Below are 22664 nucleotides of genomic sequence, written 5' to 3'. Positions count from 1 at the left end.
CGCTCCTCCATGTCAGGCGTACGAACTGTGTGGGGCCTACCTCTGTCAGTTTCCGAGGTGCAATGGTACCTACGTCCCTCAGACGCTGGACAAGTCTGCCGAACAGCTTATCAGAGAAATTTTTTTAACGTAGAAGGCAAAGCCTCGTAGGCTATGTCCATTTGTTAAATCATAACAGACTGATCATATCCGCCATTTCATTTGTCGAGTAGTAGGCTTCCTCTTCTAACAACAACAGGGTTGACAGTACTGCACAATAAGGCACACAAACACGACGAAAACTGACGTAGCGCACAACACGACTCGAACCACACAAATGACAGCAGATCATCTAATGGTAGGCAGAGTACTGTGAGTAAGCCAACACAATACCCTGACGACACATTTAACGGAGCGCCAGCGCAACGACTGTGTTATTAATAACCGCAACGAAGCGTCGGGCAGCCGTTCGTATAAACACGCGTTTATCTCGGAAAGTGCACATTTTCGGATCCATGTTTATTGGACTTATTTTTCTTGTTTCGATGAGTACTAACACCTCTCAAAGTATTGGACACATGTTTTTGAGCACCCTGTATATGAATATTTCATATTTTGAAAGACACCGTAGATTTCTTTAAAACTAATCATCTGTGTATCTGACTGCGCTTAGACACTTCCGGGCTTCTAGTCGAGTGGATTCCTCTGAAAGGCGCGAAGCATCAATGAGTCACTTCGCCGAAACGTGACGAATAGGAAAGTCATAGAAATATCCGTCTCTTCGATGAAAGCACCGTCCTTGAAACTTGTGAACGTCACGTTAGTGTAGGTCACTATGAATATGAAGTAAACAAAAGGCTTAGTTGCGACAGACGCGGCCGGCGCCTGTGGCTGCGGCAGTGTGCGATAGCGGTCTATCTGCAGAGCGCCAGCAGTAGCCAGCAGGCAGTGGCCAGGGGCAGTAACAGCCAGCGGACAGCATGCTGCGCCTCGGGTTCTTGGGCGCCGGAAAGATGGCGCATGCGCTCGCCAACGGCTTCCTTGCAGCAGGTAATTTAATTTATTCTTTCATTTTGGAGCACTATAAATGCAATCGGTATCGATTTCTAAAGTTTGCACAAAGTAAACAATACGCAGTGCCACGGGTAACAACGTAACCCTTAGAGGTCTGTCTGTTCGACTGTTCAAAATCCTTTTTCTCAGGAACAGGTAGACGTATGAAATTGAAATTTGTGTCCTATGTTAATACCTACGGTCCCTTGACGATGTAAGAAAATAAATCTTCTATATCAAAGCAATCAAAAGATACGGCCATTTATCTCACATATTCGATGATCGCAGACTCAGACATCAAAACCGACAGGTAGTTACAATTGACGTAGAATTATGGAATTTGCCAAAAAGCAAGGTTTCACGCTACAACCAAAGGAAAAAAATTAAAAAAAACTGTTAATTTCTAATTATACCATACGAAAAAATATTTTTTGTCGATTGTTATCTGACTTCAAACTCGAAATTAAATCATTCTCGAAAGTCTTGGAATTCCTGGCTCGCATGTCACCACTTTTTTAAAATCAGTTTTGCATTAAATTTTTGAAAATCTTTTATGGCACAATCTATGCCTGGAAACGTAGAGAATTGAAACGTTTAATTCGAAGCTGTGTTTGAGTTTTATTAAATCCTCAATGATTCGATTGTGACGTGTATTACTTTGTAGTTGTGCTGATTTTCTCTTGCGTATAGTAGGTAATTGAGTATAAATACTGAGCAAACTGTCATAGCACTTAGTTTTCGAAAAGAGGCCCGCCGGATACACTCTTTTTAAGATGTCTGCAAGCACCTTACCGCTTTCTTCTGTTTTGTTCATCTTTTTTGTCCCAGAAGAGCTATCTCATAACACTATGCAGCATGTTACATGGCTATGGAAAACTAATGGTACGAGTCGAACGACACGTTCTCACTCACTTATACTCCAAGTTAACTCAAGTATGTGACCGTTGGTAGTTAATACATACAGAGTCTGTGAGATGATTCCAAATTAGACTTTAGAGTCAAAATTTACACACAACAGTTTAAGTGTCGGAGCACCTGGCCTAAAAATTTCATTCTCAAGTTTATTTTCCTTTAAGTTTAGCTGATTATCTTTAAACTAGTTACTGTATAGACTGAGATTGAGTTCTGTTCTGTCTGACAATGCTTCTCAATTTTTCTGGTAGCAAATGTACGGATGTTCTTCAAAGAAACGACATACATAATGGAATGTATTGGAACAGTTACTTGTATAATTGGAAGAGGGGATGACAATATATGTTATCCTCTTCGTGAAATAATAAGGCCGTATTGTTGGGTGTACAACTGATTAATTTAAACCAGTTACTGTACATTCTGAGGTTGTTTTTGTTCTGTTTCATTAGCAATGTATCTCAGTTTTGCTTGCAGTAGCCATACGGCTGTTCTTTGTACAAGGAAACGACATACATTACGAAATGTTTCAAAACAATTACTTATATAGTGAGAGGAGAGGATGTAATAATAATGATAATTTCGCTGCCTGAACGGCCTGGATCCCATGTGGCGACTTGCATGTCCCTTACCTAAGACATTAATTCTACCTGGAAAAGGGGACCTACAGTTTAACGTGGAATCCGAAGCACGTATAATTCTCGGCGAATTTTAACGTCACTGAGAGGAGAAGGCCATGTTAAAAGGACACTAAAAGCTTTCCGGGGTTCGACCTGCGGCCTTACTGTTACCAGGCACCTGTTCTACCACTTTACTACCAGGCCCGACAGAAGGGAGAATGACTGGGTACGGTGTCGCCATCGCAAGATAACAAAGTCAAAAGACATAGAAGGATGAAAAGGATTTTTTTTTGTTAAATAACGGATTCTTCACCAAGTAACGAGCAATATTTGTTTCTCAAGTATATATCTGTGTGTGGCTGTGACCGGGATTTTAGCGTCTTGTTTGCGTTTTTGATGGTGATGAGAGAGGAGATAGGGGACAGTCTAGAACGCACACTCTTCCGCTCACGAGTAGTATCTAGAGCAGAGTTTTCCATACTATGTTTGGCAGAATTCTGCCCGGCGGGAAGTAAATAAATGCTCCGCAAAAAACTGTTAATAAGAATGCTTTTTAGATTTTGAAAGTATTATCTTTTAAAATCTTATTGTGATTTCTGTGTCATTAGTTACGATCTAAAACTGAGGTAATCACTGGATAAAACAAGTTTGCCTCATTTTTTAAAAGAAATTATTAACTTTCAAAATAAACAAAGTGTTCCATCAAAAACTAGGATTCACAGAGTGTTCCGTCAGAGGAAAAGTCTGGGAACACTTGATGTAGAGGGACGACCTTCCACAAATGAATTACCACCAACAATGTCGCACGCACTCGCTCAGTGAAACATTGCGGACAGGTTTGAAATTTCATCTAGGACTTTGGCGCAAAGTCTGGGAAGGGATGAAATATGCAACTAAAAGCTCCTTGACAATCTTCCCAAAGAAATATCTGACAGATAACAAAAGTGTTTTAAATGTTGACTGAAACTATTTCTCCTTAACAACTTATTATACACCACAGAAGAATTTTTGAGAAGAGATTATTAATGATTTTAAAGAAAAAAGGCGTGTCAGTCACCAATAAGTAACCACATGAATATTTTTATTTTATTTATTCTGTAGTTGTATCGAAATGTTCTATTTTTCTTCAGTTGGAAAGATCAGCGTAGTTCCGCGTCATAACATTTATAATGAACTTGGTCTTTGGGAGAAGTAACTAACTAAACACAGGTGGCGTAAGTTTCTCCTGTCGCCAGTATCGATGCGCCTACATCCGAGCACAAACGTGTAGAAACAACCTCGATTCTAGAGAATGGTACCAGCGCTGGATAAAAGATTCCTTCAGAGCTCTCCATGCATTACTATCTTCTGCGATACTCATCCATTTTGTTGCTGTTTGCCTTCTACTGTCACCTATCTTCCGCTTGGTTGCGTTCTCGCCGTTTTCTTAACTTTTAGTGTCTCTTCAGTCGATGTGCCGTACATTCCGGTTCTAGGCACTTCAGTACGGAACCGCGCGACTGCTACGGTTGCATGTTCGAATCCTACCTCGGGCATGGATGTGTGTGATGTCCTTAGGTTAGTTAGGTTTAAGTAGTTCTAAGTTCTAGGGGACTGATGTCTAGGGGACTGATGACCGCAGATGTTAAGTCCCGTAGTGAACAGAGCCATTTGAACCATTTGAACCGTCCATTCGCCTGCTACGTGTTGCTGTCCACACCCATTTCATTTCTGTCGCAATCGTAATTGGGTCTTCCAATCCGCTTGTTCTCTGATACATCTTTATTTTACTGTCTCCTCTAGTGTTTCGCAAAATGTACCTCTCCATTCCTCACTTAAAAAGCCTCAGTTTTTTAATGATTTGACAGTCACGAGTTTATAGCCTACTACCTTAACTCAAAGCTGATATTACAACTGGTTTCAAACTTTTCGTTTCACACTGACTGAAGTCTTAGTTTTGGAAACTATGTTTAGTTCGCCAAAAGAACTGTATAAGTTCATTGTTAATTTGCGCTATTTTCTTTTTACGCGTTCACTACACGTAATTTTAGCATTTTGTAACTGGTTTTCAGGCCTACTAATAAACCAGCTCTATCGCCCTCATCTATTAACTAACGCTAAGTCCCTTAAGACAGCGTATGTTGCGAAGAGAGACTTTTAGGTACACACACATCCTCTCTTCTCGCCTTTTACTGAATTTGGGGTATATTTTCTGACATCATTCGAGTCGTGTCTGTTTTGACTGCTGTGGGTGATGGATGACCCAGTAGATGACGTGCAGGTGGCATGCCTGACAGTTGATAGTGGGGGGGGGGGGGGGAGAGGTCAGTATGTGGCTGTTGAGAGAGCTGACTGTGTTCATGTGTAGAATGGAGGTTGGGCTTTGACTGGTTCTGTTTTAGTGGGAGGTGTCTATCGCTTCATGTTGTGAAATTTTGTGGGTGGTGAGAATTTTACTAGGAGCCAGTTGAACTGTGGAGACGAAGGCTGAAGAAAAATTGTGCCTGATTCTGACAACAAGGTTTCTTTACACGGAGATGGAAGAGGAAGAATATTGAAATTGATTTTATATGTTTGAAGGTAGCAGATTTAAAGTGTGGGAATGTTGAAAAAGATGTTCTGAAGAAACATTGTTGGGAAGCTGACAAATGTCTCAGGTAGTGGGCAGAAGACGGTGGGGATTGTTTTACTAGAGGAAAGAGGAAGGACGGGATGGTTTGTATTTGGGGACTGTGTGGTATGGTGCTAGTCACACGTATTGCAAGTTATGGCTTGGGATTAAGGATTGGCCATCCTCGTGGGAATGGGGTTATCTGTTGTGGAGGTAGGTGGCTGAGCTTCAACATGATTGGAATTGTATACACCGAAAGCTGCTATGGATGATTAGGCCTAGACTGCAGTGACAGATGAAGTTGTCGTTTCGAATAAACGATCAGTTACAGCAGATGATTCGCCAAATATCGTGATTAATTAGAGCAGTACCACATCTTTCGCATACGAGTAGGTTTTTATTAATTCCAAGATGTGGTTGGACGTTGGTTTGATGCCATTATCTCAAGATACATGGCCACGTCTGTACTCTAAAAGAGATTAACCTAACGTTTAATAGAGCACGACTACTATATCGGACACGTGTTCTTGTCTGGACCATGAATGGACTCAGCGAAGCTACAATGCTCTTGCCGCTTGCGATGATGCACCGTATACTTCAAATGTGTCTGAACCTTTCGTCTATGCTCAGTTGAACTAAAATTTCTCGTAAGTTAGCTAATGGAATTCAGCGCCATGTAAGGAATCTAGTCAATTACAATATTGACTTTTTTGCTACTGGTTGTTTTAGACATGCATTCGGTCCACGTCTTCGAGTTGCTTACAGAATGAAATACACATATTTTCTTGATTTTGACTAAACAAAACGGAAGAAAACATAAAAAAATGCACCCGAAGACAAAAAAGATGCACCAGGAAGGAACTATCCGATTGGGATGGAAATCGGTAGATGTGATGTACTGTACATGTTCAGACGAAGAAATGACCACAATTTCAGAAAATTCAGACGATTTATTCAAGAGAAAGAGTTTCACTAATTGAGGAAGTCAATAACGCGTTGGTTCATGTATGGCCATCGAGCAAGAATTTATTCGGCTTGGCATTGGTTAGTAGAGTTGTTGGATGTATTTCTGAGGAATATCGTGCCATATTCTGTACAACTGGCGCGTTAGATCGTAAAAATCCCGAGCTGGTTGGAAAGCCCTGTCGATAATGGTTCAAACGCTCTCAATTGGGAAAAGATCTGGCGACATTGCTGGCCAAGGGAGTATTTGCCAAGCACGACGACAAGCAGTAGAAACTCTCTCCATGTGTAGAAGGGCATTATCTTGCTGAAATGTAAGCCCAGGGTGGCTTGCCATGAAGAGAAACAAAACGGGGGGTAGAATGTCGTCGACTTACCGGTCTATATTTCTTCGAGTTCTCAATTTTATAATCGATGTCGTCCTGTGCTATAGGCAGTCGCAATATACTGTGAAAAACCGAATAAAAATAGGCTTGCTTGTACCGTCTTGGACGGTATGATTTCGCATGGTTCAAAATGGCTCTGAGTACTATGGGACTCAACTGCTGAGGTCATTAGTCCCCTAGAACTTAGAACTAGTTAAACCTAACTAACCTAAGGACATCACACACATCCATGCCCGAGGCAGAATTCGAACCTGCGACCGTAGCGGTCTCGCGGTTCCAGACTGCAGCGCCTAGAACCGCACGGCCACTTCGGCCGGCATTTCGCATGGGTTGTGGCTGCAGTTTCCTGATGCTGCATTTGCATTTATGGCAACAGCTGTCTTCTCGATCATTATCACGGAACTTCCGGCTTATTCGCCCGACCGTTCGTATAGCCTACGTTGTGAATTGTGATGGCACTACAACGCTCGCTTCACTAAGCCTCATTGGTTTCCTTTTTCTCAAGAACGTATAAACGTATCAAGTTGAAATTCGTATAACATACTAAGGGGTATGGTCTGTTGGCGGTATAGAAAACGTAGGCTTCTAAGTCAGTGCAATCAAAAGAAACGACCATTTGTATCACATATTTTAACACTTGCAAACTCACTCTTTAAAACCTAAAGGTGTCTCCCCGTTGATCTATAAACACGAAATCTGAAAGAAGCAATGTTTCACAGTACAACTAAAGCAAAAAAAAAAAAAAAATCATAAAATTGTTAATTTGTGATTATATCACAGAAACAATATTTCTACTGTCATTTGTTACCCAACTTCAAACTTAAAATCAAAGTATTCTCGGAAGTCTTGATATTCCGGAGATCGTTATCTTGCCAGTATCGATGTCGATAACAGGCAAAAGACGCCGAGATTCTCGACTCCCGGGATGTGTGAACTGTCTGTATACATAATTAAGCGTGTCTCGAACGCTCAGAACGCGAATCCTACTTGCACGTGGCCAGTTTTTTTTCTTTGGAACTAACACTTTATGCGTTGCAGGAGATGGATGTTTTAATCGTATAAAATTAATATTTATTGATAAATGAAGTGGATTAAGAATAAATATTACACTTGTGTGCCAAATCTAAGTGCAGTAGAGCCCTATTAAGGGAAACATTGTTTCTCGGTGGTGCAAAAGAATGGAAGGGAAAGGGTGCTTGGAGGGTTAAATTGTGAATTATGGTAGGTCGCCGGATCGTTGTCATGAATTTCCCTCCTTCGTAGGTCTGCAGGCAGAAGAGCGTGCAGGCGAGTCCTCACCCTCTCTACCCCACTACGTCACAAAAAAAGAAAAAACTGCAGGGTGTTTTATAAAGTTATGCCAACCCTTCCGCAGCTTTCTTTATGAATCACTGGCGACGCAGTCCGCAGACACCGCCGGGGGCGTATATTTTCCAAAAAGTGTGTTAGCACTACGTTGAATAGCCTAGTAATTACAGCTTTAAAATATGAGACTGCATATTAAAAGTTGTTGGAAAGCGCATCAACTCGTTAAAAGTATGAATCACTGGCGACGCAGTCCGCAGACACCGCCGGGGGCGTATATTTTCCAAAAAGTGTGTTAGCACTACGTTGAATGCAGATACGGGTTGCTAATAATGCAAATGCAAGAAAAGTATTTATACAGATTCTACGTAAATCTCTGCACGCTGGACCAAACTACTATAGGGGATACTGATTCTTAGGCCTTCTGTGTGCAGATGTAGCGTTCTTCCGCGAAAGGCGACTTCCCCCAGCACGAGCGTCACTCGCTTTTCGCTTTATTGATAGACTTTACGTCCCCAGCATTTCCTGTCCAGTTCTCTTAAGAGAGTAGACAAAATAGCTTCACTGAGCTCCTGTTTACATAGTTATTTTCAGTTTTTGAGTACTTATTTACATTTGTTAAGTGAGCTCCTACCTAAAATACGTTCCTATAAACAATGACTGAGGAATGTTTAATTTGTAAGTGTGGTGTTGTCAGTGACCTATGAAGTGTTGGTGAGAAAGGGATTGGATTGGTAAATATAGCGCCTTGCTGTTGTATTTAGTTGAAAGCGTATTGAAAAGCCATGTAACCGTTTTGTAGTCACTTAGTGCTAAATTAATGAATGGCCAGAAAGTTACTGCACTTCTCTCACAGTTAATGTGTAACTGGTAGACTGTATAAAACTCTTCCATTCAGGAACTGCAGGGACTTGTGGAGTGGTTTGCACTGAAGTGGAGCCACTTACCGAACACATCCAGAGTCTATCTTGCAAGTTGGGTTGCACAATGAGCTAATTTAAGCCTCTAGGCCTCTTCAGATGTTGGGAGAGCTGAGGCTGGGGTGATGAATTTTACAGCGCTTCATGCTGTGAAATGTGTTCCAGTCATTGATATTGGAGACAATGAAATCAACATTGTCGAATACCTACTGCCAGCCTGTTACATTTAGGACAGCCTCTTCAGTGTGGTAGACATTTGGCAGCTCCAGCTATTGAGTTTTTCTGCATAATAGCACATTCGACCATAGTAAATAAGCACTCTCATTAGAGTGACAATAGCTCAATGAATTCATTTTGTCTACTCGCATGAGAAAACTTTATAGGATATTCTGGAGAGGTATAGTCTTACTGTGAAATGAAAAGCAAGGAGCGTTTGTGGTGGGGGAACTTGCCATTGTCAGAAGAATTCTACAACTGCCGTACGGGAAGACTTAGAACCAATTTCCCCTCTAGCAGCGTATAGCAGTGTGCAGAGATTTACTTAGACTCTGTCTACATCCATTTCATGCGTTAGTATTATCAATAATTCATATCTGTATTCCATGTAGTGTTAACGCAGTCTGTGGAAAATAAACATCCTTGGGCATGTCTGCGGACTACGTTGCCGGTGGTTCGTAAGGCGAGCTGCGGAAGGGTCTGTAAAACTTTGTGAACTACCCTATAGTTATTTTTTGTGACGTAATGCCGTGGAGGGAATGGGGAATAACCTGCTCTCTCTTCATTTTGCAGACCTATGAAGGAGGGAAGTGCATGACTACAATTTGGCGACCTATCTTCCTTCACGCTTCTATTCTCCACCCCTGCCTTTCCACCTTGTTACTAACCCAGAACAGATTTATCCCTTAATAAGGTTCTGCTGCACATAGAGGTGATACATACATTTCATACTTTTAACCCACTTAATGTTACAATAAACATTAATTTTATATCATTAAACACTATTTCTCCATCCCCTGGAACATGGAAACCATTTATCTCGAGGAAAAATTAACAGGTCCTTTTTTGGTAGTAAATGTAATGTAGTTTAATTTTTTACTAAAAAAAGCTGCGGTTTTTGAGCTATTCTTGAAAAACATAAAAAAGTGATCTCTAAAAGCTCCTCCCCCGTCCCCCCTCTCAGCTCACACTTCACCGGTCAGGATTTTCTGTATGTCGTTCATGACACTCCCTCCTACAACTGCACAAAAAATTGCGACTACACGAACTTTTTCCCCGAATTTTCCCTTATTCACTGGACCATAACGGCGCTTTCGCTAATGGGCGTTGCAGAAATTGTCACTGCCCGGCTGTGCTCTCGTATCGCGGTTGCGCGCCAAGCGCTGGACGGAGGCCACCCCTCACCCTCGGACAAAGTCCCACGTTATCTGTGCCGCGGCTGCACACTGCCGCATTCACCTCGCCGCTGTCATTTTCCGTGACGTCACACTACTACGACTGGGTCCACTCGCTCGCGGTTACGCAAAGAAACTGACCTCTGACCACAGCGCGAGCACAACGGCTTCCTTCGCTTGTTATCTGCAATTCACAAACAGTTTCTCGGATGCCAGAATCCTTTGATCCTTTACAGTTAATTATTTCTCAGGTTGCTTCTGATACAACTCCACCACGCTATCTTGTTTACATCTTCTTCTTCAGCCTATCTCAATCCACTGCCGAATATAGGCCTTCTCAATATGTTACCCCTGTCTTCGCTTTTGAGGCACCTGGTATCGTCGTGTTCCAGCCACAAACTTCACATTTAGACCCTCTCTTTTGTGGTTTTCGAATACCTCTCGTGGTCTGATGGTCTCAGTGAACAATTCTAGGGGTCCACTTACTGTAATCTTGTCGATCTGTGCGTCCATCCCGTTGCCATTTAAGTCTTGCAATTTTCTACAGAACGTGTGTTACCTTCGTTCTCCTTCTAAAGCCCTCCGATCGAATCTTATCCCTGAGGCTGACTCCTAACAACTGTCGCCCCATGGCTCGTTGTGTGCCCTGTTGTTTACGAACACTTGCCATAGTCATAGTTTCCAGATCTTAGTATGCAAGTATTATAGACCTCACCTTTCGGGTTATTTAAAAAATCCTTTTTGGTAAGGATTCATCTTAGTTCCAGAACTCTGCCCAGCTCAAATATATTGTGCAGTTTGATTGTTTATCCCTAGTTTTATCTTGTGGCCAAGAGACATGTGTTTATGAACAATTTCTGTAGATTGGTTTCCGACTATAAGTGATTTGTCGCCTCGACATACACTATGTGATCAAAAGTATCCGGACACATAGCTGAAAATGACTTACAAGTTCTTGACGCTCTCCATCGGTAGTGCTGGAATTCAATACGGCGTTGCCCACTCTTAGCCTTGATGACAGCTTCCACTCTCTCAGGCATACGTTCAATCAGGTGCTAGAAGGTTTGTTGGGGAATGGCAGAACATTCTGCACGGAATGCTGCACTGAGGAGAGGTATCGATGTCGGTGGGTGAGGCCTGGCACGAAGTCGGCGTTCCAAAACACGTTCAATCTGATGCTAGAAGGTTTCTTGGGGAATGGCAGCCCATTCTTCACTAGGTACTGCACTCAGGAGATGCATGGATGTCGGTCGGTGAGGCCTGGCACGAAGTCGGCGTTCCAAAACATCCCAAAGTGTTCTGTAGGATTCAGGTCAGGACTCTGTGCAGGCCATTCCATTACAGGGAGGTTACCGTCGTGTAACCACTCCGCCACAGGCCATGCATTATGAACAGGTGCTCGAACGTGTTGAAAGATGCAATCGCCATCCCCGAATTGCTCTCCAACAATGGGAAGCAAGAAGATGCTTAAAACATCAATGTAGGCCTGTGCTGTGATAGTGCCACGCAAAACAACAAGGGGCGCAAGCCCCCTCCATGAAAAACACGACCACTCCATAACACCACCATCTCCGAATTTACTTTTAGCAATATACCGGCTGGCAGATGACGTTTACCGGACATTCACCATAACCACACGCTGCCATCAGATCGCCACATTGTGTACCGTGATTCGTCACTCCACACAACGTTTTTCCACTGCTCAATCGTCCAATGTTTACGCTCCTTACACCAAGCAAGACGTCGTTTGGCATTTACCAGCGTGATATGTGGCTTATGAGCAGCCGCTCGACCCTGAAATCCAAGTTTCTCACCTCCCACCTAAATGTCATAGTACTTGCACAGTGGGTCCTGATGCAGTTTGGAATTCCTGTGTGACGGTCTGGGTAGATATCTGCCTATTACACATTACGACCCTCTTCAACTGTAGGCGGTCTCTGTCAGTCAACAGACGAGGTCGGCCTGTAGCTTTTGTGCTGTACGTGTCCCTTCGCGTTTCAGATTTACTATCACATCGGAAACAGTGGACCTGGGGATGTTTTGGAGTGTGGAAATCTCGCGTACAGACGTATGACACAATTTACAACCAATCACCTGACCACGTTCGAAGTCCGCGAGTTCCGTGGAGCACCCCATTCTGCTCTCTCACGATGTCTAATGACTCGCTGATATTGAGTGCCTGGCAGTAGGTGACATCACAATGCACCGAATACGAGAAACGTATGTTTTTGGGGTCGTACGGATACTTCTGATCCCATAGTGTAGTATTTTTCTTTCCTGAGGTTCATTTCCACGCCAATCTTTACAGGGACAAGTTTTTGTTTCTGGGTCGTATTGTGCAGTTCTTCCAAATCTTCACTTGCGTAGTTATACAGAACGTCTTAGTCTCGACACTGTTAGCAAGAATCCAAGCATGTGGAATAGGTCTTCAGATATGTGACTTACTCGAAGACTTTTTGAGTAATACAAAACAGTGCTTCGATCTGGACACCTTAAGTTCATTAGGGACAAAGTCTACGTTTGAATGTCACAGTGAGGCGTGGTAGGATCGCTCCTGTTCTCCATATTCATTGACAAAACGTTGGGTAGGACGGTTAGTCATGAAAGACTGTCTTCGGAAAAGTGTCGTCGTTGAATGACCCTGCAGAGATTTAGGAAGACCTGGAAATAATTTCTACTTGGTATGATGAACAACAGCGTGGTTTGAATGTGGATAACGGAAAGTTGATGCGGATGGGCTACAGGACCGTTCCAGCAACATTCTCAGATGCAGTTAATGGTATGCTGCTTGACTCAGATACATCGATTTAATATCGAGACGTAACATTGAGAAGGGACAGGAAGATAAGATGTCTGTTAAGACATGAGGGAATCATTTCCATAGTTGTAGAGGCATCTGTAGAGGCTAAAAACTGTAGATGAAATTAGAGATTGTAATACATCCAGCAAATAATTGAAGACGTAGATTGCAATTGCTACTCTGATAAGAAAAGGTTGAGAAATTTGTGGTGGGCCGCATCAAACCAATCGGAAGAGTGGTGACTAAAAATACACAAAAAAAATGTGAAACGGCATTAATGGAATGAACGCACAAGGTTAGGTGTAGGGATGGTGTATGGTCGACCAAGATTTATTGGGAGAGTTCTAGGAAAGTCTGGTGGAACCTTAAAGGAGACCGCGCACAAAACGGATTTGGAAAATTACATGGTGTTCCAGAAATGTTGCGACAGATTTCGAGGGTTTGTAATCGGTGTCTTGAGGAACATATTGAGGATAGGAATCCGTTTCTGGAAACGTCATCCGATGACGCTACAGAGCTTCGACGTTACAGGCGATAGCACCTCCGACTATGCCACCCTTCCGGAACCGAACGTGACTTTGTACGCTGACGGGCAGTAGGAAGAACATCTCGCAATGTTTTTGTGATTCAGTGATCGCAACTGATTGCCATAATCGCCAGTGGAGATGCTGCTTAGACAGGTCTTGTCTCCTATGAATGCGATGCCATGTTGCCTCAATCGATGACTGTTTCGGACCCTGGTTTCCACCTGCAGTTTATTTTCCTCCTAAAAACCGAAAAACATAAGAGATTTTAGAGGGCCAGGAGATAAATTACGGTAGAAACCAGTGTCCGAAACCGTCATTCACCGAAGCAGCCGAGCACCACATTCGTAGGAGACAACGCCTTCCCACGCAACAGCTAGCACCATCTTCTCCACTCGTCAGTGGCAATCGCCATCACTGAGTAACAAAAAACATTGCGAGACATTCCATCTATGTTCCGTCAGCGTAAACAGTCACGTTTGGTGCCGAAGGAGTTGTCTAGTGGTAGAAGCCGACGCTTATAACTTCGACGCTCTCTAGCGTCGTTACATGACGTTCCAGACACAGGTTCCTATCCTCGATTTGTTTGTCACGATACCCTCTGCAACGTCTCGTCGGTTGTCGAAAAATTTCTGGGAAACTCTGTATAAATTTGCTAATATTAGGTCTAAATCTAAACGGCAGGAAGTGTTTTCTGAAAATGTTTATCTGGAATATAGTGAAACGTGAGCTCAGACAAGAAGAGAAAACAATATTTTGAGGTCCGGGATATAGAAGAATCCGAATTTTAAGTGGGTAAGTTGGATAATGGAAGAGCATGTAAGGGTTGTAGTAGGGGAGGCAAATGTCGACTTCGGTTTATTGGGATAATTTAAGGAAAGTATGGTTCATTTGTAAAGGATACCGCATGGAGGACACTAGTGCCCCCTTCGTTAAGTACTGTTCGAGTGTTTGTGATCCGCACCAGGTCGGACTAAAGGAAGACTTCGAAGCAGTTCAGAGGCGAGCTATTAGGTCTGTTAACAGTAGGTTCGAACAATATTCAAGTATTATGGAGATGCTTCGGGAACTGAAATGGGTATCCTTGGAGGGAAGGCGATGTTCTTTTCGTGGAGCACTATTGAGAATATTTAGAGAACTATCATTTGAGGCTAACTGCAGAACGATTCTACTGCCACCAATGCGTATTTCTCGTAAGGACCACGAAGATAAGGTTAGAGGGTTTAGGGCTCGTAAGGCTCTATTTAAGATTGTAAAAGGAAAAGAAATGACTAGTAGTGGTACTACCATACGATGCTTGTGGAGTATGTATGCAACTGTAGATGTAGACGTACTGAATCAAATAGAACACAAACTAAGGTGATAGGTCGCATCTGCGTTTACATCTGTGGCGTAAAATAATATTTAAGCTAGAAATGGAGAGAAGTTAAAGGGAGTGGAATGGGGTGGATTTACAGCGGGAGAGCAAGCCTTGAACATAAAAGCAGGTTAAACTAGTTTTATTTTTCAATAGTCTCGCAGTGATGAACAAATTTGCACAGAGTATACTAGTAGGTTGGTCTGCAGTAAACCAATTTTCTTACTGAAGACTAAAACATGTAATGCCGGGAAAATAATTACCGCCTAATGACTATGCTGGAGTAACGAAGTTTTACAGTACTTAAAAATTGTGGACTGGAATAAAACAGTTCTATGACATCCCACACAAGCTCAATGGCGGTTGGCTCTTGCCATCGTACTCGGCAGAGGTTTTGAAGACGTCTCTGAGGTTGCGGTTGGAAAAACAAAAATATTTTGGCGAGATATGTCTTGCTAGGAGGACTCCGCTCCTCCACAGTGTAACAACAGGAGTGGCGACTTCCTGAATGTACTGTGTACTGCTCACTGTTCCCTCGTCTGAGGGGGATTCGATCATTGTACCTGTAGGTTGTGATTCCTTGTGCGCTGCTGGATGGTACACGTTCTGCTGGTAGATCTATAGCAAATAAGGCGCCTTAGACCCCGAAAGCTATTTTTCACAAATTGAAAACCTATCAACCTTGACGAATGGAAGAGACATTGGCAGACGACGACGGTCCCTAACTTTAGGCTGATAATCCGACTAAGCAAGTATTAAGTTTTTAATTACCATAAAAATTGCGGATCACATTAAACAGGATTCGAGATGGTGTAGGAGGAAGCAGTAGGTAGATGGTAAAGTGGCCCTTGCCAAAGACTGTGGGAAGGTACAAACGAATGACAATTTTCTCCAGAAATGGGTTTTGCAGCCTGTGATATAGCAGACTTCCGCAAGTTAACAGATAATACAAAAGTATGGCTGAATAACTTGAAAGTTTTAAATATTTAGTAATTCATGGAAAGTTGTCCTTGAATGTGAATTTCGTTCCTTAATAATCAGGCTACCTGAGCACGCCTCTAAGCCTGGTTCAGAATTTCATTGTCATTGATGTTTCCACCTATGATTTGCAAACTCTTTGTAGTATTATTTGTCTAAACATGTAACTTCAAATCTTAAGTTTAAGTACTTTAAGTTGGTTCTTTTATTTATTGTTTACTCGAATAAAATGAATCGTAGTACTAGTAATGCGAATTTAAAATGTGTGAAGTTTGTCTTGGTTTCACAGGTGTATGCCCAATAATGTTACGAATTTCCCCTTTTGTCCAAATAAATTAGTCGTGTGTCTGTACAAAAGAAAATTAAACCAAAATCAAGGCTATTTGCGGTACTGCACAAAAAGACCAAGATAAGCCACACACACACACACACACACACACACACACACGATCACACATTGCATAAAAACACGTAAAGATATCGACAATACTGGCGTAAGTCACAGTATTTCCACGTTTAAAAGTCTGTACTATTTATCAAAAATATGTAAAATTACCAACCATCTTTGCCATGATTAAAAGTATCCGCACATCTTCAACCGCATTAACGAAATAGCCAATTATTATCTAGCCACACAGGCGCCTTGTTTAAAATTATCTGAACGACCTGAGATGCGTAAATTGTCACCATATTCTTAAGTATCTGAAAGACCTGAATTGCGTAATTTGGCGCCATGTTGAAAATATCCGAAAGGCCTCAAATGCGTAAATCGGTGTCATATTCAAAAAATCTGAACGACCTGAAATATTTATTAAAAATACTTAAAGATAATGACAATATTGGTGTAACTACTGTATCCACGATTAAAATATGTTTATTATCTATCAAAAATATATAAGCTTTGGAAGAATGCTGTTATTGTGTAAGGTTAAGATACAATTGACACCTAAAACATAACTGTGGACTCTTAATTATGTGCCACAATGCTGTTTTCACGTCGATGAAGGTTTCTCTTAGTCCTAAAGGAGAGTATATTACTGGCGGTATAAATATTGATGTAGAAAAACAAAGACTGTGACATTTAGTGAAAGGAATTATGGAACCAAGACAGCCTAAAAAAGTTTAGAGACTGCATCTCCATAAGCAATATTAATAGCATATTCATTCACGGACGTCACACTTTAGGACAACAGACCATATTAAAAATAGTGTGTTTTGGTGAGAGAGTTAATGTGGTGTATCAGTTAAACTGCATATTTTCGTAACACTCAAGTATTATTTCGAAATGCACCAAATACTATAAGTAAGCTTCGTAAACACTGTTCGACTTTCGTATGTAAAAGTTAATGATGGTCAAGGTTCCACACAGATCGCTGATAACGAACGAAAATTCGATATTTGCACCAAAATGAAATAGCTCTTAAATTGTCTGTATTATTTATAAAAATACGTAAAATTTTCTTCTATAACTGTACAAAATATACTTGGCTCTATTGTTGTAACTTAACTGTTCTGTAACAGTAAAAAATACACATGATTTACATATTGACTCTATTAATGTAACTTACATGTACAGCTGCATTAAACAACTAGAAAAGTTCGAGGATTGTTGCACACTTGAGAGAAGCCAAAAATTTGCTGTATTATTTTTGAGAAACTTCGTGAAGATTTGTTCTATATGCCTTTCGTTTATCCAACACCTGCTCTTCCATTCCTGATGCCACCGGTTGTCGTGCTACCTGCATTTAGGGGTCAGATCCAGCATTTCATTGGTGACCACATGAACACATTTTTTAACTGTTCATACATAACATCTGCTGAGCCTTGCTTATTCTTCCTTATTTTTCTTACTTTCTCTATAAAACGGAATTTGGACATGGATTGTACAGACTCATTCTTGAGGAATTTTAGATTGTATTTTCGTTCTTCAATGGCGTTGTCATATTTTGGGTGTTCTCAGTTTTTTTTTTTTCATATTTAAGGAAGATTTTCTCCTTTAGCGGCAGTTGGTCTGTACTACATTCCGCTCCTCTTTATACCCTTACACTAATCCGAAGTTAAGATCTTTGCCTTAATATAACGTAGTCTATTGTGATCTTAAGTTGTCGTGTATGTTGAAGTAAAGTGAATTTGCGAATATCATCCTAATGAAGGTATCCATTCATCATATTCGGTTCACACCATTGACATATATCAGTCAATCTTTCACCGTTGACTATATTCTCTCCAAAAGACCCCCACTACCTTGCTATGTGACATAAATGCTCAAATAAATAAAATCAATAAATCTCTTCAAGCTGTCCTTCAACGTAACAGCCACACCTAGACTAGGCCTGCTCAGTTTTCACAGTGTCGCTATACAGTGTGTATCAGCTAAAACTTACACCGCAAGTATTGGGAAAATGGAAAGTACTATTGAGGTGTGGTTTTGCCACAATATATTGGTACTCAATAAACAGTTTGTAATAATACTTAGGAAGAGTAAATACACATTTTAAATGTAACAATGGATTTTGACATCAACAAACTAAAAGTGGGGTAAATTAGTGTCAACGGTGTTTGTTGCAGGATTCTACTGTGACTCGTTAACGAGATAACATATTTTGAAAAGTTTCCACACCGACACTTGTTTGTGCCTTTCAACCTGCGTAGTTGCTAGGTACGTTGTTGTTATGTGTGTTTACAATGCGCTCGGGTGATCCTTGTTTGCATTACGACTTGCTGGTCAGTTAGTGTGTGACAGTCCATGCAGCAGATCGTTAATGAACGATGGGATTTACCAATGCAGAAAAAGCCGAATTGCTCGTAGTGTATGGAGAGTGTAGGAATAATGCAGTTCGTTCTTGTAAGGTATATGCGGCAAGATATCCCAATAGACATCAATCATCTTAAGAGTTACTTATCTACCTCTTCAACCAGTTACGTGAAATTGGTAGTGTAACGACTAGACAATGTAACAGAAGGAAACAAGTGACGACAGAAGAGGAAGAAATTAATGATCTTGCTTTTGTTGCAGTTGGTTCGCACGTTAGCTCAAACGCAATCGCATGAGGAAGTGGCATCAGCCAGCCAAGTGTACTTCGCATTTTCCACTGACATAGGTTCCATCCCTATCACATCTCTCTCCATCTAGAGCTGCATGGAAACGATTATGAGAACCGTGTTAACTTCTGTACCTTGGTATTACGGTAAGATACTACAGATTTGTCACGTATCTTTTTAGTGAAGCGACATTTACCAATCATGGCCAGGTAAATCCGAAACATGCGCTGTTGGTCTATTTACAGTCTTCGTTGGCCCCGACAGGTGGAACGTCTCTACCCACGGTGTGTAAATGTGTGTTGTGGGGTAGTGTGTCATCGGGTCATAGGCCCATTATTCATAGACGGAACACGGAACGCAGCCTTCTAGCAGACCATCTTCCACGGATGCTAGAAGACGTTCCTCTGCAGACCAGGAGGAACCTGTGGTACCAGCATTACGGTTGTCAAGCCAGTAGTGCACGAAGTACTATAGTATGTCTTCACGAACTGATTCCAAATCATTGGAGTGGGCGCAGGGGACCTGTGACTTGATTGGCCCGTTCCCCGGATTTGACGCCTGTAGACTTTTTTTTCGGTGGGAAAGCTGAAAGACGCCATCATCAAGGACATGATAAGCGTCGACGTATTACTGCAGAGTGCTCGAACATCTTCATTGAAAAGCTAGCGCGTGTCCAGCATTCGTTCTATACCAGACCGGAAGCGTGTATTGCCGCTGCCAGTGATCATTTTGAATACAAACTGTGATGGTCGGTTGTCTCGTTACTACACTACTGGCCATAAAAATTGCTACACCAAGAAGAAATGCAGATGATAAACGGGTATTCATTGGACAAATATGTTATACTAGAACTGACATGTGATTACATTTTCACGCTATTTGGGTGCATAGATCCTGAGAAATCAGTACCCAGAACAACCGTCTCTGGCCGTAATAACGGCCTTGATACGCCTGGGCAGAGCTTGGATGGCGTGTACAGGAACAGCTGCCCATGCAGCTTCAACACGATACCACACCTCATCAAGAGTAGTGACTGGCGTATTGTGACGAGCCAGTTGCTCGGCCACCATTGACCAGAAGTTTTCAGTTGCTAAGAGATCTGGAGGATGTGCTGGCCAGGGCAGCAGTCGAACATTTTCTGTAACTAGAAAGGCCCGTACAGGACCTGCAACATGCGGTCGTGCACTATCCTGCTGAAATTTAGAGTTTCGCAGGGATCGAATGAAGGGCAGAGCCACGGGTCGTAACACATCTGAAATGTAACGTCCACTATTCAAAGTGCCGTCAATGTGAACAAGAGGTGATCGAGACGTGTAACCAATGGCACCCCATACCATCACGCCGGGTGGTACGCCACTATGGCGATGACGAATACACGCTTCCAATGTGCGTTCACCGTGATGTCACCAAACACGGATGCGACCATCATGATGCTATAAACAGAACCTGGATTCATCCGAAAAAATGACGTTTTGTCATTCGTGCACCCAGGTTCGTCGTTGAGTACACCATCGCAGGCGCTCCTGTCTGTGATACAGCGTCAAGGGTAACCGCAGCCATGGTCTCCGAGATGATAGTCCATGCTGCGGCAAACGTCGTCGAACTGTTCGTGCCCATGGATGTTGTCTTGCAAACGTCCCCATCTGTTGAATCACGGATCGAGACGTGGCTGCACGATCCGTTACAGCCATGTGGATAAGATGCCTGTCATCTCGACTGCTAGTGATACGAGGCCGTTGGGATCCAGCACGGCGTTCCGTATTACCCTCCTGAACCCACCGATCCCATATTCTGCTAACAGTCATTGGATCCCAACCGAAGCGAGCAGCAATGTCGCGATACAATAAACCGCAATCGCGACAGGCTACAATCCGACCTTTATCAAAGTCGGAAACGTGATGGTACGCATTTCTCCTCCTTACACGAGGCATCACAACAACGTTTCACCAGGCAACGCTGGTCAACTGCTGTTTGTGTATGAGAAATCGGTTGGAAACTTCCCTCATGTCAGCACGTTGTAGGTGTCGTCACCGGCGCCAACCTTGTGTGAATGCTCTGAAAAGCTAATCATTTGCATATCACAGCATATTCTTCCTGTCGGTTAAATTTCGTGTCTGTAGCACGTCATCTTCGTGGTGTAGCAATTTTAATGGCCAGTAGTGTAGTTAGAGTCCACATAACTGGTGTATACACTTTTGTCGTTGTGTAGTGTGTGCTACCATAGGGACTGTACAAGTATCGGTGTGGGAATTTTTGAAAGTCCGATATATCGTAACGGACTCGCACTGGAATTCTGCATCAAACACTATTGATATTCCTATTTTGACATACTTTTAGTTTGTTAATGTCAATAGCCATTATTTCATTTAAATAAGAGTATTTTTGCGCAAAAAATACACTTTCTAAGTATTATTACAATCTGTTGATTGGCTAACAATACGAGCAGCTGACTACCACTCCAGTTGGTGAAAACCACACAGCAATAGCACTTTTCATTTCTGCAATATCTGCGGTGTAAGTTTTAGGTGATTCACACTGTATATCTAAAATACTTGCAATATCCGGTTGTTGACGCTTTGTTTCAACTGCATACTCCCACAGAGATCAGAGCACCAACAGATGCCAGCCTCTAGAGGGGAACGGCCAGCTATATCGGCCTATTCCACCTAGATTCCATTTGTGACATCTAGCTGGCGCCTGACGATCCCGCCACACCCCAAGTAACTGAGTGGCGCGGGTTGCAGTCCTGGCTAGGCGCCTGCAACTCTGCCGCCACCAATCTCTGTAGAGTGCTTGACTTTATTGATGGAGTAGCAACCTCACCTCTGCTTGCACTCCTTCATCACTACGAAAATGAAGTTCTTTAAGGTGTTCTTTAAGTTTCGTGCCTGTGACAGTCGCTGAACTATCTGGGGATGCCACATTGTTAGCACGAGCTCAGCTCTGTGAGGCACATAACTTCCCAGTGCTCCTCCACCCGAAGTTCTTATAAGGGCGATACCCAGCATCTCGCCTGTCAGTGCGAGTTTCAGGCTAAAAAATCGCCAGTGCCACATATACAGATTTTGCCTAAGGCAGTATTTCTTACGGTAGCCGACAGTACCTCGAAGAGTAGTGACAAACTTCCATCGGATCGAGATGATATTTTAGCTGCCTGCGTTTTGAAACCGTTTCAGTTGCTATCCAAAGCCAAACGTTATTGTGGTCTCTCTGTGTTATTGTTCCACTGCTCGTGGTTACCTGGTAATATCTCTCTTCTTGCCTGCATCACCCACTCAACGGGGTACTAAACCAGTTACTAGCGTGTGCTGAAAAGTAATGCCTATGAATTTTTAATATGAAAACTCTTGAAGCTTTTCAAATAAGACAAACGTTATTAACGATCTTCTTCTTTAATCTTCGCATCTACACATTTATTTCTCAACATACCACCATGTCGACGAACACATCTCTCCCAACGTGAGACCAATTTGTTCATACCATCACTGTAGAATGTTTGACTTTATTGATTGAGCTGCAACCTCACCTCTGCTTGCACAGATTCATCACTATGAAAGTGAAGTTCTCGAAGGTGATCTTTATGTTTCGGAAACAGACGGAAATCGGATGGGGCCAAGTCGGGACTGTATGAAAGACCTTCGGTGACAGTGAACCCAAACCGTCGGATTGTTGCAGATGTCGCAGCGCTCTTGTGTGGTCTGATACTGTGATGCTGGAGGAGAGGGTGCTCCTTGTGTGGACGATCTGTTCGAATTTGAAACTCGATTGCAGCACACAGTTCCTCACCCACCGACATAGTTACGTTACACACCGCTATGTTACACGCTACAATGGGAAGCCCTCTAGT

General features: G+C 42.4%; 1 protein-coding gene across 2 annotated transcripts in view; it reads left to right on the top strand.

The window, feature by feature from the left end:
• The first annotated feature begins 878 nt into the window (after positions 1-878).
• Positions 879-22664, top strand: part of LOC124612653 (pyrroline-5-carboxylate reductase 1, mitochondrial-like) — a 174328-nt gene continuing 152542 nt past the window's right edge. For both annotated transcript variants that reach the window (XM_047140965.1, XM_047140964.1), the window contains exon 1: positions 879-1029. In XM_047140965.1, the coding sequence (XP_046996921.1) occupies positions 960-1029 (70 nt within the window). In that variant the 5' untranslated portion in view covers positions 879-959. The remainder of the gene's footprint in view (positions 1030-22664) is intronic.

This window comes from Schistocerca americana, chromosome 4 (genome assembly GCF_021461395.2).
Source record: "Schistocerca americana isolate TAMUIC-IGC-003095 chromosome 4, iqSchAmer2.1, whole genome shotgun sequence".
Lineage (NCBI taxonomy): Eukaryota > Metazoa > Arthropoda > Insecta > Orthoptera > Acrididae > Schistocerca > Schistocerca americana.
Note: the sequence above shows the minus strand (reverse complement) of the source record. Positions and strands in the feature narration are given on the sequence as shown.